This window comes from Lissotriton helveticus, chromosome 1_1, assembly GCF_964261635.1.
Source record: "Lissotriton helveticus chromosome 1_1, aLisHel1.1, whole genome shotgun sequence".
In the NCBI taxonomy this organism is placed as follows: domain Eukaryota; kingdom Metazoa; phylum Chordata; class Amphibia; order Caudata; family Salamandridae; genus Lissotriton; species Lissotriton helveticus.
In genome coordinates, this window is record NC_136057.1 from 996329706 (window position 1) to 996347666 (window position 17961).

Sequence of the window (17961 nt, forward strand, 5' to 3'; positions counted from 1 at the left end):
TGATATTTACTTTTATATTTTATAAAACCCTTTAAACGTGGCCTCCAGAATTAACTCACTACTTTGGATGAAGTCGCATGAGCAATGTCTTCATGTGTACAGTGGTCACTCAAATTCGCTTATTTTCTGATGATCTCTCTGTTCATACAGACATTACTCCTGCACCTCCATTATCGAAGCCCGCTTCGGACGCTCGTTTCAGTAGCACCTTTCTGGAAGTACCTGGAGATGTTCGGCACCTCTAGAGGGGTGGTGAAGTCATTGGTCTCTCTGTACTGTTTCAGGTACATCGACACCATCCCACCGGAAGACTTCCACAGCATTGACCCGCAGAAGGTGCCGCGTGCTATGGAGCAGTACCTGTTTACCAAGTTTTGGGAGAGATGGGAGCTCGGGCGGAGGCGACCACGAGATCCGCCGTTCAAAGACCTGACTAAGCCAGAAGAGGTGAGTTAGGCACTTGGAAGCTGCCTCTTATAAACACACCTTCAAAGTTTACTACAGGCTTTCCGGAAGTTTCTCATCTGTTTTTTTTTTTTAATATACTGTGTGTTTTCTTTGTTTTCCATGGTACTTCCGGGAGTTTCTCATCTGTTTTTTTTTTTAAATATACTGTGTGTTTTCTTGGTTTTCCATGGTACTCAGACGTTTTATGACCCTCGTTGAAGTAAAATTGATTTCAGGTGCATGTTTAACCTGAGTTTTTATGGTACCATAAAGTAACATGATCACCTTGTTATAACAGCACATTCCCACTGTGCATGGTCCAAGCACCATATAAGGGAGACTTGTGGATTTTATATTTAAATACAAAAGGCGTCCACGTCAGTGAACTAACAACAGTGCTGCGCTCCTTTTGAGGCTTAAAATACTGGAGGCCGGTCACAATTACTTTGTTTGGCTCATGTCACAAACTCTACGCTTGCCCACTTCTGGTTCTCATATAAATGATTTTTTAGAACATCAGGTAGGCCTTGTGTATTTGTAAAACCTGTTTCTGTACACACAGGCTGTAGAGCTGCAGAGCAAGCTTCCTTCACAGACAGTAGATCCACCACATGCAGCTAAGGGGCACCTTGAGCAGCATGTGGTGCTATCCTCGCAAGTCACACACAGACACACATCTGTTCTCCTGCTCCTTGTATTCCACAGATAGACTCCATATCTTGCACCCTGCATCCACTGCAGGCGGTCCATCCTCCACATAAATACTCACTGATGCTGAAGCTGGAGCACTCTGGTGCCTCCAAGGTCTGGCTAACGCAGGCCGGCAGGAACACAAGTGCACAGATTGGGGAGTGAAGCAAGCAGGGACCAGCAGGTGTCTTCCTAGTGTGAGGGCAGAATAGCAGGTTCCTAAAGCAGGGTAAATGTGGGCCATTCTTGCTCGTTGCTCTCTCCCATCCCTGTGTTGTCTCTATATTGGAACTTGAAGGTTGAAGCATGGCTTCATTTCACGTATATGTGACTTTTCCAAGTTTTCTGTGCTCCTATGAGTGACATTTTAAGCATCATGGGGGACGCTTTCACTGACACTGTGATACAAACTAAAACCGTTATGTTCATTTAATAAGATTAATATCAGAAATGCCTTTTTTTGTCCATTGTAATGTCTACAAATTGCCTTAGCACCACATGAGAGTTCCTGAAGTGTCTATGCAAGGATACTACCCTGCTTCCCTGAATGCAAAGTGTTTAACTAAAAAGTCAGATCTGGCTGAAAATGTCAATTACATAAGACATGGCAACGTGGCAGCTTTGTCATGGACTCATCACTTATCTATAATTATTGACTGGAGTTGATATTGGCATTAGTGTATGAACATGGATTGAATAATGTTTCCCATCCTCTGAGAAAAAGTATCTAATCTTACAAGTTGTTATAACTAACTTTTGCCAGTGTTTAAAGCCAATAGTGAAGATTAATGTAGAAAACTAGCATCCAGTACCCATGCACACTGATAGAGCTGTGTGTGGCCACTGAAGAAACTAAGGGTGCCCAGCGCGGCATGCATTATGTGTGTTGGCATAGCGGTGCATATACATCCCTGTGAGGGAATAGGACAGGTGCTGAGAGGCAGGATTGAGTCCATCGCTGGAGCTGTGTATCTGTGCCCCTGTAATGGAATAGCAGGAGTGGCACAGTGCATGGCTGAGGAACATTGGCATGTCTGCCCATGTGTCCCCCAATATCTAGAATAAACTTCTGTGGCCCTTGGGTAGCCAATGCAGAGTTTTCCCTCCTGCTGTATAATGGCTTGGATCCCTGCACACGGGGTTTTAAAGTAACCCAGCCTGGCATCACGGTGGTCCCTATCACTGCGCCCCTGTCCTTCATTGAGAAGTATGGGGGCAGAGAAAGGAGTTGGTACTTAGATTGGCACGCTTGAAAGACATGTCCTTGTCAAATGGAATCTCACAGGTGATTGCCTTTAGTTGCAGGGCAAGGGGTCTACGAGATAAAGCAGGGGATCCCGAACCTCATCTAGAGGGCAATTAATCCAGCTAAGTGGGAAAAAAACAAAAGTAATTCCACTCAATGCACATCCAAAGATGAACCAAGGACTCTGGAAGAGGGTTATTCTTTCTTTCATACAGCAGAAGCGTCTGAATGGAGAGCTCTAATCTATTTCTTGATTTGATAGGCACGATAATAACATTTACAAAGCTTTATATTCTCTGCTTTTCCGTAAACAAATGTGCTGTTTAGAAAAAATGGTGAATAACCTATAAAATACTGCATAAAGTAGAATATTTTAGAAGATAAATTGTGCAGGAAATATTGCTGAAGTTTTCTGAAGACTTTATTTCCATGTGAATGACCACTGTTTGCTGAATGTGGGTAAGAGGGCAGCAGAAAGCGCCCCTCATGGTTACAACCCGAACTACAGGCTGCCGCTCTTAAAATGGCTTGTCGATATGTTAGTTAAGTGGATCAAAGGATGGAAGACTCACAAAACATTTACGAGGGCATGATAACATTAAAAATAATAGACTTGCAGAAGCAAGATCACCCAAACTTTGCCATCGTAAATGATAAGAGAAATCACAGCAAACAGGTGGACATCTTTTAAGTTTGCAGTGCACATTATAAATCTGATTCATTCACTAATCCAACAGAGGTTTCACCCCAATACGTTTGTGTGAGTTGTGGCTTCTGAGAGCATGCTCCCTGTTGATATTTGTGCAGAAGGCTATCAGCCCACAGAAAAACCTTCATGGCTGGACAGCGGGCTCAGTTGTATGAGATGTGTTGGTCTACAGCCAAAGATACAATCAGACCATGAGGCTTTTGTTTACCAGGGTGAATGTTGCTCTTTTCTGTGGCTCTCTTGAGATTAAGGTTGGGCACTAGTCACTCTCCACTTCTTTGTGTGTGAAAGACAAATGATGTGTTTGGACTTGTCAGGTCTGTGATCATCTCACTTTTCCGTCATGCGCCATCTTTCAAAGTATCACAACTGAACAAGCATTGCAAAACAACGGTGTGTTTATTTAACATCTTTTATTTTGCTGAAACCACACTCAACGGGTAGCAGATTCCATTCGAGTATCATAACTAGACAAAACCCATGATGAATTGTGACCCTACATTGATCACCTGAAGGACGGAGCTCTCTGGCTGGCTGCTTTACTAGGCTGCGAGTTACTCAGCATCTTCGGTTTGGCCTCGTGGGAAGATTTGCTGCTGTTTTGGTTGGTTGTGGTGCTTGAGGTCTTTAGTTCAGATTTGAAGTGTCTTGCTGTGGTACGTTCTGCCCTTGAAATAGGCCAATAAGAGTGCGCTCCCTTGCGGGGCGTGGAGGTGTGACTGGTACATTATGATAACTATTGTGACTCTGCTCCATTGTTTTGGCTGCAGAGAGAGGAAACACGCAATCTCAGCGACTCAAGAGTAATAACACCCCATATAGGACATTACCAGCCAGCATTAATCTCTCATTGGTGACACAGACCCAATCATGGCACAGAGGCAACCTAGCCGCTCAGCAAACGTCACAGTTGTCTAACCAGACTTCCATATTTCTCAATCTATATGAAGCCTCAAAAGCCACCAGGAGCTCATTCAAGGCCACTTATTTAGAAGTTGTATCTTAGCTTGATTCAATTAGCAGACAGTTCAGCTGCGAAACATTGTCCCTGGGTTCCCTCCCTAATCGGTAGAGGGGTCTCAAGCCAGAACCCCTAACAAGACCGAGTGTGGAGTGAAAACTCCCACTCTTCCAGCAACCTTCTGATCAGCTTCTAATCTCCTCCGAAGCCGGTTGACAACCACCACATAACACCTTTCTGTCTCCTCTGATATTCTGATCAATCACCTTGATTTTTATCACAAAACCACCTAACACTCCAAAGAACATCTATTGTGTCATGTCAGGTTACAGAGATATGTATTGTGCTCTGAAGCCGACAGCATGGTCTCACAGTACTTTCAGTCTCTAGTATTGAGTGCTCTCTCACAGACTAGAGTCTGTTTTCTGATTGATTGAGTTCCAACCTCAGTAATGCATCAATTACTTACCAGTAATTGCATTACTCTGAGACGTACTCCCTCACTTCCATTCATTACACATATGAGGAATCCCTACCTCACCAGACACCAATTCCACATGATAATAGTTTTTTTATATATAAAGCTCCCAGCCCCTCCAACCTCCTTTAATACCACATAATCCGAAATCATACCAAAAGGTTGGCCTGGACTGCCAGGGAGGGAAGGGGGGATGTAATGAATGGAAGCAAGGGAGTAGGACTCAGAGTAATGCAATTACCGGTAAGTAATTGATGCATTGCCTCCTCTTCCCTCCCTTGCTTCCCTTCATTACATATACAAGGTGTACGAAGCCAAACAGGACAATCAAATTGGATATGCACAAAAACAGGTTTATTAGAAAAACACAGCCATCAAGGAAGCACCACTATTCAGGAACCATAGCGGAAAGAACAATGGAACCAAACAAACTCAGAACGGTCAACCTCCTGACCAATCCGGTAATGAGAGGCAAAAGTCAGAGGGGATGCCCAGGTGGCAGCTCGGCAAATCTCAGAAATATAAGCCCCCTAGATCTCAGCACAGGAAGCCTCCAAAGACCAAGTGGAACGACCCTGTACCCCCAAGGGAGAAAGGTGCCCAGCACACTTTTAAGCCAGAGAAATCAGAGACCGAACCCACTCACTCAAGGAAGACGTGGAAGGATGCAACCCCTGATTCACAAACCCAAAATGAACCAAGAGGGAATCAGAAAGACGAAAGGAAGTGACACGTTCCAAAGAGATCAGGAGATCCCTCCTGACATCCAACTAGTGCAGAGGCACCTCAGATTCTGAGGAAGGAGAATAAAAAAAGGAAGGCAGGATCAATTCCTGGTCCTGATGAAACTAGCAATCCAGCTTAGGATGAAAGGAAAGGACTGGTCGTAAAACGATCCTGTCAGCAAAAACTTTATAAAAGGGATGCTTGAAAGACAAAGCTCCCGGTTCACTTAAACGGTGAGCAGAAGAAATCGCCACCAAAAACAAGGTCTTAAAAGACAAGAAACATAAATCGAAAGAAACCAGAGGCTCAAAAGGAGGTGACATCAAGGCCTCCAAAACCAAAGACAGATCCCAAGTTGGAAAGTGCTTCCGTGGGTCAGGGAGAACATTAGGCAAACCCTTTGAAAAGCCATCCAATCAGACCATCAAGATCAGAGAGATTTTCCCAAGAACTCCGGAAAGCCTTAATCGCAGCTCACTGAAGACAAAGGGAGGTAACTTTCAACCCCAATGAAGCCCCATCCTGGAAAAATAACATAATCTCAAACAAGGTAGAGGAAGGAGGATCCAAACCCTTGCCTCAATACCACCTACTGAAAGAAAGCCAGTGCCTTAATTACGATTTGTTGGTAGATGAGCGCCAAGCCGCTTGCAGAGTTGAGGTAAAACCTGCTGGAAACGCCCTAATGCAGCATTCCTAAGCGTTCAACCTCCAGGCCGCCAACACATAGGGACAGAACATCCTGCTGTAACACAGGGAACATCAAAGGCGAGGGAGTCAGGGGCAGTAACCACTCCAACTCTCACCTCAGTTCCACCAGAAGAGGAAACCAAAAGACCTGAGGCCAAGCGGGGACAATCAGGACTACTGACGCCCCCAAAGACCAGACCTGCAGAAGGAACCAGAGAGGCAGCGGAAAGGGAGGGAATGTGTACAGGAGATCCCGAGGCCATGGGCAGGAGAGAGCGTCCACAGCCTAAGCCGACCTCTCCTAGATCAGGGAGCATAATCTGGACACCTTGGCATTGGCCACACTTGCAAAAAAGTCCACCACTGGAACATCCCAGAGCACTCTCAGCTCCACAAACAACTCCAGACGGAGGCAAAAATCCACCGATGACGGGATGGCTCTGCTGAGAGCGTACGCCAGAGAATTGGACACCCCCTTAATATGAATCGCTGAGATCGCCAACAGACGGAACTCTGCCCAACATAACAACTTCTCCGCTGCCAGAGAAGGGGACCTGGCCCCCCGTCTGTTCACATAAGCCATGGTCGTGATGTTGTCTGTACTTACCAGGACAACCAAATCAATTGCAACAGCAAGAAGGCCCTCAGAGCCAAACGAAAGCCTCCAACTCCCTCCATTACAAAGACCTCCTGCTCTGAGAGTAGGACCAGAACCCCCATCCAGGCCCGCCACCCCGAGAGGCTGGTGTCTGTGGTGACCACCAAAGGTGCAGGAGGGGTGAGAGACACCCCCTGCAGCAGATGACCCCAAATGAGCCACCAACCCAGATCCTCCCTGATATGAGGGGACACCGGTATCAGAGAAGAGAGTGGGAGGTGATGGAGAGATCAATGCACCAGAATGTGTGCCATCAGCTGGTGTAAATGAAACCGGGCCCATGGAACCAGAAATACTGTGGCCGCCAGATCCCTTTGGACCTGGAGCCAACGAGCCACTACCTGGACCTGCTTGGACAAAAGAGTCAGAATGTGAGACTGAATCTTGGACACCTGAACCTCAAGCAAAGTGACCACCCCCAAATCTGTATGAAATCTTGCCCCAATAAAGAGACGGTCCTGGGACGGAGCAAGGCAGGATTTTTCCACGTTGATAAGAAACCCCGTGTGACTGTGAGCCAACATGAATGAGTGAGCATAAACCAATTAGTTGTCCAAGTAGGAATGGAGAAACATCTTCTGACTGTGAGCCAAGGCACCAATGCAGCCGACAGCTTGGTGAAGACGGGGAGTGGACTTCAGCCCGAATGGCAACACCACAAACTGGAAGTGGCAGTCCTCTATTGCAAAACGCAGAAACCTCTTATGGTCCCGTGCCATGGGAACATGTAGATACGTGCCCTGGAGATCTATGGAAGTCATAAAGTCCTGGACCCCTACCAATGGAATTATGGACTGCAACATCACCATCTTGAAGTGAATGGTTCTGACCCACCAATTCACTCTTTTTAGGTCCAGAACAAGCCTGAACCCCCTGACACCTTTTGAACAAGAAAAATAATGGAATAGCAACCCATTCACTGCTCCGCCAGGGGGACAAAATTATTTACAACAAGGGGTGGTGATGGACAGAGTCTCTGAATTAAGCAGAGTACTCTCACCCAGTCAAGAGATCAGGGCTAGATCCAACACCGTTTTTTAGCTCATTGCACCATCCCAGTTTCAGAACCTGGCTGTATGCAAATTAGTCTGTCCCTGGCCCAGTGCATCATGGGAACAGGGCAGACCAGACTACAAAAGCCAATTCTTACACTGGGAAGGAAACAAGCTTCCGGGGACCGGTTTCTGGCATTTCAGCCGTCTTCGGCCCGGCTTGCTTGAATCCTGATGGTGCAATGAGCAAGGGACTCACATCTGAGTATACCCTTCCACGCTTAGGGTGGACAAAATTATTTACAACAAGGGGTGGTGATGGACAGAGTCTCTGAATTAAGCAGAGTACTCTCACCCAGTCAAGAGATCAGGGCTAGATCCAACACCGTTTTTTTAGCTCATTGCACCATCCCAGTTTCAGAACCTGGCTGTATGCAAATTAGTCTGTCCCTGGCCCAGTGCATCATGGGAACAGGGCAGACCAGACTACAAAAGCCAATTCTTACACTGGGAAGGAAACAAGCTTCCGGGGACCGGTTTCTGGCATTTCATTCTGGCATTTCAGCCGTCTTCGGCCCGGCTTGCTTGAATCCTGATGGTGCAATGAGCAAGGGACTCACATCTGAGTATACCCTTCCACGCTTAGGGTGGACAAAATTATTTACAACAAGGGGTGGTGATGGACAGAGTCTCTGAATTAAGCAGAGTACTCTCACCCAGTCAAGAGATCAGGGCTAGATCCAACACCGTTTTTTAGCTCATTGCACCATCCCAGTTTCAGAACCTGGCTGTATGCAAATTAGTCTGTCCCTGGCCCAGTGCATCATGGGAACAGGGCAGACCAGACTACAAAAGCCAATTCTTACACTGGGAAGGAAACAAGCTTCCGGGGACCGGTTTCTGGCATTACAGCTGTCTTCGGCCCGGCTTGCTTGAATCCTGATGGTGCAGTGAGCAAGGGACTCATGTCTGAGCATACCCTTCCACACTCATGGTGGCCAAAATAATTTCAAAAAGTGGGTGGTAATGGACAGAGTATCTGAGTTAATCAGAACACTCCTACCCAGTCAACAGATCAGGGCTTGATCCATCACCGTTTTTTAGCTCACTGCACCATCCCAGTTCAGAACCTGGCTATATGCAAATTAGTCTGTCCCTGGCCCAGTGCATCATGGGAACAGGGCAGACCAAACTACCAAGCCAATTCTTCACTGGAAAGGAAACAAGCTTCCGGGGACCGGTTTCTGGCATTACAGCCGTCTTCGGCCCGGCTTGCTTGAATCCTGATGGTGCAGTGAGCAAGGGACTCATGTCTGAGCATACCCTTCCACACTCATGGTGGCCAAAATAATTTCAAAAAGTGGGTGGTAATGGACAGAGTATCTGAGTTAATCAGAACACTCCTACCCAGTCAACAGATCAGATTGGTCTGCCCTGTTCCCATGATGCACTGGGCCAGGGACAGACTAATTTGCATATAGCCAGGTTCTGAGCTGGGATGGGGCAGTGAGCTAAATAACGGTGATGGATCAAGCCCTGATCTTTGGACTGGGTAAGAGTGGTCTGCTTAATTCAGACACTCTGTTCATCACCACCCCCTTTTCTGAACCGCCAGGGGGACAGGCATGATTGACCTCTTTTACAGAAGACGATGAACCCTGCCCAGAAGAGCCTGCTCCTTCTCCGGATTCCTGGGGACAGGAGTATGGATGGTGCCCCAGCCGGGTGGCAGAGCGACAAAGTCTATATGATAAACGCTCCTGACAATGTTCAAAGCCCAATGATCCCTCACATTCGAACTCCAAGCCTCCAGAAAATACTACAGCCTCCCGCCCACTGGCCTTGAGGCTATCCGCAATCGTTGTCAGGACTTCCGCTTGAAGAAATCAGCTTACCCCCTGGAGCCTGCCAAGGAAGAGGCCTTCTTGGGCTTGAACTTTCGCCGACAGTCCGAAAAGGGTTCGGAGGATTGACAGGAGGAATAAAATGAAGACGAGGAAGAAGGAAGATTCCAAAAATGACCGGAGTAGGAAGACGATGAAGTCTTCCGCTTGTAGGGCAGAGCATACTTTCAATCTTTGAAAGCTTTGGTAATCATGCTGTCCAGCTGCCCACCAAACCGCATTTTTACCCTCCAACGGAATTTTAAGGAGAGATGATTTTTCAGAGAAATCTGCCTTCCAGTCTCGAATCCACAGATTCCTCCATGCCAGAATCATGAAACCAGAAGCCATGGCAGAAGATTTAAGGACATCCGAAGAGATGTCAGCCAATAATTTCACCTGTTGCTCCATGTGCACCAGTAATCCATAGCAATCAGTCTCCTCCTGATTAGCCGTGGATAGTTTCTCAAAGATCTGATACCAAGGATTGAGCAGCATAAGCAGAGTAGATACCTGCCTTTAAAGTCAAATTCTCCGCAGAGAAAGAATTCTCCAGAGCCCCATCACTTTCTTGTCTGTAGCATCTGCAGGAGAACAGTCCTCTGGATTGATCGCTGTACAACCAATCAGAGTGGCCAACATGGCATCCACCTTAACAGAGTGAGGAAGAGAGTCCTCCTCCTCCTCAAGAGAGTACAGCCTCTGCAAAAAGCGTGGAACCGAAGAACGTTCCAGGCCACGCCATTCACCAACTATCAAGTCTTTGATGCGACCATGAAACGGCATAGCAAAAACAGGGGGCTTTACATACTGAGGAAAATACCCTCCGTCCCCTCAGAAGAAGAAAAAGGTAAAAATCCCAAGTTCTCCCAGATGTGTTGAAGAATATCCAGAACGTCCTCTCTACGTACAGATATCCCTGTAAAAGTAGAAGGATGGCTACTTTCCAAAGCCGAGGAGTCATCAGAGGGTGAATCCACCTGACCCACCGCAGCGCGAGAGGCCCTGCTTTTGGATGGAATCCTGGACTCCAGAGCACGATCCACAGCAGCCTCAATCATTGCCTGCAGCTCAGAAGCTGAGAGTAGGGCAAAAGAATCCACCGGATCCCTGGACCTACTCCGGCGAAAAGGAATAGGCTCCTCATCGTCAGAAGAGGACAGCACATGCTTACGCTTGGATGCACGTTTCCCCACCATAATGACATCCAACCAAAAAACACAACAGGGAGACACCTAGATATAGGTAACACTCCCTTCACAAAGGACCAACCACACCAGCAGACTCCAACAACAATGTGCAGAATGAGTGAAAAAAACAAACATCCAATCACAAAATAACACGAAAGATCGTGAAAATGATTTAACGGTCTTTTTCGAGGCCCTCACTGTGTCCAGGACAGCCGAGGAGCTGCGCAGTCCGGTTCACTGCCACTTCTTCATCCGGTTTTCAACCAGGAAGGACAGCCCCAGCCACGTCAAGCTGGTGACTCCGTCATCCACATTCAGCTCGCTCTGCTGCCAAGAGCCCACCGCGACTCCAGACGAGGCGAGGGAAGGCACCCTGCCAATGAGGTCAGGCCCGCCATGCCCAAACAACCATGTATTCCTGGCAAAACTTGTGAAAAGCTGCTTCAATCCAAACGTTAATCTTGTTGCCAGAAGAAGGGTAGTCCAGAAACGACTGCTGTACCGCACGTGGTACGTGCATCCCACGTCAGATGAAACACCGGAAAAACAGGAGGTTGGAGGGGCAGTGGGACTTTATATAAAAATATATCAAGTGGTATGGGTGTCTAGGGAAGCAGGGATGCCTCATATGTGTAACAAAGGGAAGCGAGGGAGGGACGAGGAGGTAATGTAGGTGTGTCCCATAAGCTGCCTTTTCATGTATATTTGTTTTTAAGTGTGTTGTATTTATAACCAATGTTACACGAAGTCAACGTATCCTACATAAAAGGCGTCCCTATACGCGATTGATACCTGCTCATTAAAATATATATTAGCATGCAAAAGCACTCTCCACACATGCCCACTTACACCTACCAGTCACCCACCTTTGCCTGAAGCGTGCAACGCTGAGAAGCTAGTGTGGTAAATTAGAGGAGGGTCTCTAAGGTTGACGTGCCCAACTGGATGTGGGAGTTGAAAAAGAACTGTTCGTCTGGATAGCAAAAAGAACTGATACACAGATTTATAGAAGAGAAGTCTTACTCTAAGAGGCTGGCCTTGCAGCCGAGGAAATGCAGAGCGAGCGTGCACAGCTCCAACAGCGAGAACAGAGAAGGAACTTTGGGGCATATGTAAATGTAAATGTAAATGTAGTTGAGCTTATATAGCGCACAGCTACCCGCAGTGGGTGTCCCGGCGCTTGCTTAGGGAACCCTTCCTGGTATTCCCCTGTGAGATAGCAGGGTATCCACAAGGTGAAAGTCAGGCATCCCGCCGCGAGGGGCCGTTGTGGAGATTAAGCAAGCTATTGCCCAGAGTCGCAGAGTGTGAACCCGTGAGTCGAGGAGGCACCGGGGCGAGAATTATCGAGTCCGTGGAATTTTTAGCCCAAGACCCCGCCGAGGCGGGGAATTGAACCCTGGTCCAGGACCGATCTCAGCTTCCGGGTCTGCTGCCTCTAACCCCTGAGTCACACTTCTCCATGTACAAGCCCTGATCGCCACCACAACGTCACTTTTACCAACATTGTTGTGGCGATACAAGGCAGCGTGGCTTAACGCTGCCTCGTACATATGGCCCCCTTTCACGTTATGGTTAGCATGAAAGGGGTGGGTAGTGGGTATTGCGGTGGGCGTTCCACCGCTACACCCATTCATTTTGACGCTGCCTCCTATGTACAAGGGTGGCGTACACAGGAGGCAGCGGCAAAATTAAGCCCAGGTAAATCCTGGTCTTAAGTTGGCAAAACGAGGAGAAATGCATTATTTATCCTCGTTTTTGCTTTTTCCATGTGTGCTGCCTTGTGTAGCACACATGAAAAAAGCAAAATGCCATGGTCTATTTATGTACAGGAAGGTGTCCCTTCCTGTACGTTAACAAACATTTTTTAAAAATGCCATTTTGCCACTTTCATGTGTGCTGCATGAAGCAGCACGCATAAAGTGTCAATTGCATTTTCGGATTGTTTACGTGCAGGATGGGACACCTTCCTGTACATAAACAATCCTCTCCCGCACGCAGACACCCTTGCACTATGGTGCAAGGGTGCCCGTGTTAGCGCCATCGCAGGGGGAAACCAAGGCTGCACCCCATTCTTGTAAATATGGTGCAGCCCTGCATTTCAGTAGTGGCGGAGCGCAGCGTTAAGCCAAGGAGGCTAAAGCTGCGTTCCGCCATTTCCTTGTACATATCCCCTTTGTGTCCAGACTCCAGAGTGCAGGGGAGAGATCCAGTCCGTTTCCCTTTGAAGCAGCAACCAATTAGGATTGAACGTTCTTAACACGTCTCATTCAGTGATCTAAGTGCATAATATCTGGGTCATTAATCTGTTCATAAATGGGGTTCCTGATTCTGTTGCTTGATCCCATTGTCTATTGTTCATTCTAAACAGCCACTTTTGTGTGTGGCTGTGGGTGTGGGTGCCATCATGAGCTTCCAAGCGACGGCCAGCAGATGGCGCCCTGAGAGCACGCGCTGTTTATGCCCTACCGGTAAATGCCCATCAATGCAACAACAATGCACACAAATCCCTACACATTTGAAACCTGATTTTAATCCTTTCTAAAAGTATTTGTAATCTGGCCGTGAGGGAGGGAAAATGAAAACGCATTTAGGGCATTAAAAAAACCGAAATACTATTCTCCTTTTACATTCTACAGAGCTTTCACCTGATCCAGGTGTAACTGCGACGCTATATTCATGGCTGAGTTTCAGAGTCCGTAAGAAAAGTGTTTTCGCATGGCCAATATCTTTTCTGTTGTTTATCAATTTTGCATGGCATTTGTGCATTGTCTTAGCTCAACAACATATGGGCAGGCTTTAAAATTTGGTCAGGGTTGGCAAAGTGAAGTCACAAAAGATCAATTTCTCGTTCTAACTCACATAGGAATTGTTCCTTGCCAGTCAAAACTGGTGAACTGGTAAACAGATTCACAGCAAACTTGACACGTGGATAAGACATTACTCAGAACAGAAGAGAGCCTCTTTCGGTTTGCTTTTATGCCTATAAATGCGGTAGTTTATCATATATTTAAGTTTAAAAAAGGAGCCATACGTGCTTCAAATGTTTCAATTCAAAGACATTCATACCGTGAAGTTGCAAACTTTGGTTCACAAGCCATACTTGGCTTACAAATTCAAAATTAAAATAGATCTATTAGTTCAATTAGGCAAGGGAGGGGAGGGGGCCGGAGGGTGGGAAGGGACTACGATGAGACCAGTATATGATTGTTACACAGAATTGTTTGAAGAGTGACATTACGAATTCCCCTGAACCCTGTCTGGGATCCCTGAAGGGCAGAAACATGTTGACCTTGATGCTATGGGGAGTATTTTTTCCAAACTCCTGTTTAGTCTGTTTATTTAATCCGGTCCCCAGGAGGCACCAGAATAAAATTGAACTTCCGCCTACCAGGAGACAATTTTACTCCAATCACTCCCTCCCTATTTTCGCTAATAACGAGATGGCACTTAGCACTCTGTCCCTCACGTTAACACCATGTGCTCATCTATCTCCCCCTAAAAAGACATCTGCTTTTGTGAATTGTAGCCCACACCAGGTACCTTGTGATGCAGGTGTGAGGAGGGAACCCTCTGATGAAGCATGTCACCTAAGGGTGATTGAGGGTTCTTGAACTAAGAAAAGCATTCTCCTACAGACAACTCTTGTCTGAAAGACTTTTCTTTACATATACCAGACGCACGCACTTCCGTGTGTTTCTACTTCAATAGGGCGCAGTACGCCTCTGGTAGGATTCCCCTCTCCCGGTAGACCCCTCGTGTGCAGTTAGTCCACAGGGAAATGGCAGATTATACATTGCAGCAAATATCTAACCCGTTCAAGAAGTGAAATGCAGGAGCCCTGCCTCTCCCGGGCCCCTCTCACGGGTACTTTCCCTTTATGTCTGAGTTTATGGAGTGATGGTACGGTGAGATGCAGGTGTGAAGCATGTGTTGGCTAATTTATGGTCATTGCAGCGTCATCCCTTTCAGCTGCTCCTCAGTATGAGAGCAGGAGCTCATCCTCGCGCGGTGAATCATGTCTGAGGGCTCCCGGGCAGCACGCGCACGCTTCCCATTTGCTGCTGACAAGAGACATAAGGCAGAGAGAAAATGGCATCCAAGTCAGGCAATTTTCTCTTTTTTTCAAAGCTCCCGACTCAGAGTCTTTAAATATGTCATGCAAGAGAGGCTTCCTTTGAGGAAAGAGACTACTTATGAGAGAATACTTATGACTAAAAAGTTAAAAGGTCAGGAAAAATATAATCTCAACATCCTCTGGCCATCTTGAACAGCCTCTCCTTTGCTCACAGTCTTGGCAGCAGTTTAACTAACTGGCTGCCTAGTGCAGTTTATGCACATAGAGATCTTCTCTATATGATCAGTGGATGTCAGTGCCTGTGTAGCACCTTTGACCTACACTACAGAATGATATCAATGCGCCTTTATTATGTTAAAGGATCTTGTAAAGCGCACATACACCAAACGGTTTCATGGCGCTGGGGTCCGAGGGATACTACTGCTTGAGTGGCTTAATCATATGCCTGGCAAAACAGCCAGGCATATGATTAAGAGTTTCCTAAACTGGGCATAAGAGGTTGGTAATCTGATGTCAAGAGGGAGAGAATTCCAGAATTGGGGGGCCAGGACCGAAAATCTTAGTCTCCCAAATGTCTTGCATTTGAAGGATGGGATGACAAGAAGATTCAGTTGGGAAGACTTAAGCTCCAGAGAAGGGACATAACGCTGCACTCCAGAGGAAACAAACTCCAGACTGTTGCCTAGAAGAGCTTTAAAGGTGATACAGCCCAGCTTAAAAGCGCTGCATTCAGCTACTGGTAGCTGGTGTAATCTTTTCATTCAAAATAAAGCAAGCCTTACAGGGGGTAAGGACCAATCCTGAGCACTCTGGTAGGCACCTGGGTGCGTTGTAATAATTAATCAAATTCCAAACTCAAATGTCATCCATGAAATTATGAAGTTTATTTGTGCAAGTCTTTCTCCATTGCGGTAATTAAGTATAGCAGATCAATATCTCCATAGTCATATTGTCATCATATGATATGTAATTGGTGTGGATATCACAATTAATGTGAAGCAGTAAAATCAAATAATCCCCGATGCATTTCGTGCACAGGTGCACTTCTTCAGGGGGAATCTAGAAAGTGAAAGAACATGAATGTAGTACGCTATTTACAGGAGTCATAGGAACACACCACATGTAATCTTTTCATTAACAGGGTTACATGGTGCCATTTAGGCTGGTGATAGATTAGTCTGGCCGCCTCGTTTTGCACCAGTTGTAATCATTTTAATTGACATGCCGGGATGCCCACGTAGTGAATTGGCATAGTCAATGTGGGAGATGACTAGGGCCAATGCCACGTGGGTCAGGGCTTCCGTAGTAAAGAATCTGCTGATCTTCCTGATCCTTCGAAGCTGAAAGAAGCATGAAGAGACCGCTATCCCAATCTGGGCCTTCATAGCAACATCACTGTCGATAGTGATGCCCAGACTTTTGGTTGAGCTCGAGGGAAGTGGGGGGTTTCCCAGTTCAGATGGCCAGAAGTTAGAGTTCCAGGGATTAGATGGCCTGCAATTAGAATCAGCTCTGTTTTATCCGGGTTCAATTTCAGATGGTTGCTGTTCATCCAGTCGCTTATGAATCACAAGGTGTATTGGACTTTGGAGACAGAGGAGGCCGACTGATCGATATCAATTGAAGGTCGTCGGCATAGTTGAAGGTCCAGACCTTCTTTTCTCCGAGGGACCGAATGAGGGGCTGTATGTACAGGTTAAAAAGAAGCGGTGAGAGGGAAGAGCCCTACGGCACCCCACAGGTCAGTTTAAGCTTGGGGGAGAAAAGGTGGGCGAGGTGTACAGCTTGAGGGTGATCTTCTAGAAAGGATAATAGCCAATTAAGTTCCAGGCCCTGGATCCCGGTGGTGCTAACACGGTCGGGCAGAAGTTCATGGTCGACCATGTCGAATGCTGCAGAGAGATCAAGGAGTACCAGGGCCTGAGTCATGTCTTTGTCTACCCCCTTTCTAAGTTGATCTAGGATGGTGAGGATGACAGCCTCTGTGGAATGGGCCGAATGGAAACCCGCCTAGTGGGGGTCAAGGTAGTGAGAATGTTCGATAAAGGTGCTGAGACAGCTAGCCACATGGGCTTCCAGAACCTTAGCTAGAAAGGGGAGGAGGGAAATGGGGTGGGAATTCGTTAGAGCTAACTGGTCTGCCCCTATTTTCTTTAAGATGGGGACAATGTCCGCTTCTTTAAATACATAGGGAACAATGCCCTGCTTGAGGGAGTTATTCAGAAGCTCGAGGGGAGGATCCGGACTAGTGAGGAAGGCCCCCCTTAATATGTACGGAGGACAACAATCAGTAGGGAAACCAGATCTCACCTTCCTTAGAAGGCTAGAATAAGCTACCCTGGTGATGGGGGGAATCTGTTCCAGCAAATGGGGGTTCCTGAACGTAGATAGTTGGGCAGTAGAAGAGGAGTTAGCAGGTATGCTAGACTTAATGGTAGCAATTTTTTCAATAAAGTAGGTATTAAGAGAATCACATAGTGCTGGAGTGGGGGTGGGTTTTGATGTGACTCTATCTGGCTTGAATAGTTCGGCCACGGGGGCGTGGCTAACCGCTGAGCATGGCGGACGCGGGATAGAACTGCATTGAATCTGCTGGTAGAGGCCGACATTAGCTAAGGCCGGGGCCCTCAAGTGCAGAAATATCTCTGGAAAGGCAGCAGAACGTCATCTACACAGACGGAGTGGAGAATATCAGGTTGTGCGCTGCCCGGCGCGCTGGAAAAAGTGGAACATATTGGAGCCCCGATGGTGAGAGTCTGGTAGGCCAAGGAAGACGCCCTGACCATCAGCACCAGAGTCGGATTCACGGATGCTGGTGCAGAGAGAGACGATGGCAAATCTGGTGCGGAGCTGCAGAAAGCGGTGACTGGAATGGGACTGCAGACATGTTGCGGCTGCGGGACTCGTGTGCAAAGCAGTCCGGGTAATGGAAGCTGCGACACAAGATGGCGGGGACGACTCGGCATAAGCGCGAGGCCCAGAACAAAGGGAGTGCGGCTAGAGCAATCCCACAGTGCTACTAATGGAGGGCTTGGCTGGGGACTTAGGATTCCTTGCATAATAGGCCAGAAACACAGATTGAAAGTCTGGGTCACTTGGCATGCCACAGGAACACTAGGGATAGTGTTGGTTACCTGTGAGGAGGAGTGGCAATGATTATTCTCAGCTGGGTGAAGAGAAGAGATCACGGCTACGATTGGACTGTGCACTTGG

General features: G+C 47.1%; 1 protein-coding gene across 1 annotated transcript in view; it reads left to right on the forward strand.

The window, feature by feature from the left end:
* The window catches only part of LOC144763317 (uncharacterized), a 306535-nt gene that overhangs the window by 52083 nt on the left and 236491 nt on the right, over positions 1-17961 (forward strand). The window contains exon 7 of the mRNA XM_078648804.1: positions 285-447. Coding sequence (XP_078504930.1) covers positions 285-447 — 163 coding nt within the window. The remainder of the gene's footprint in view (positions 1-284; positions 448-17961) is intronic.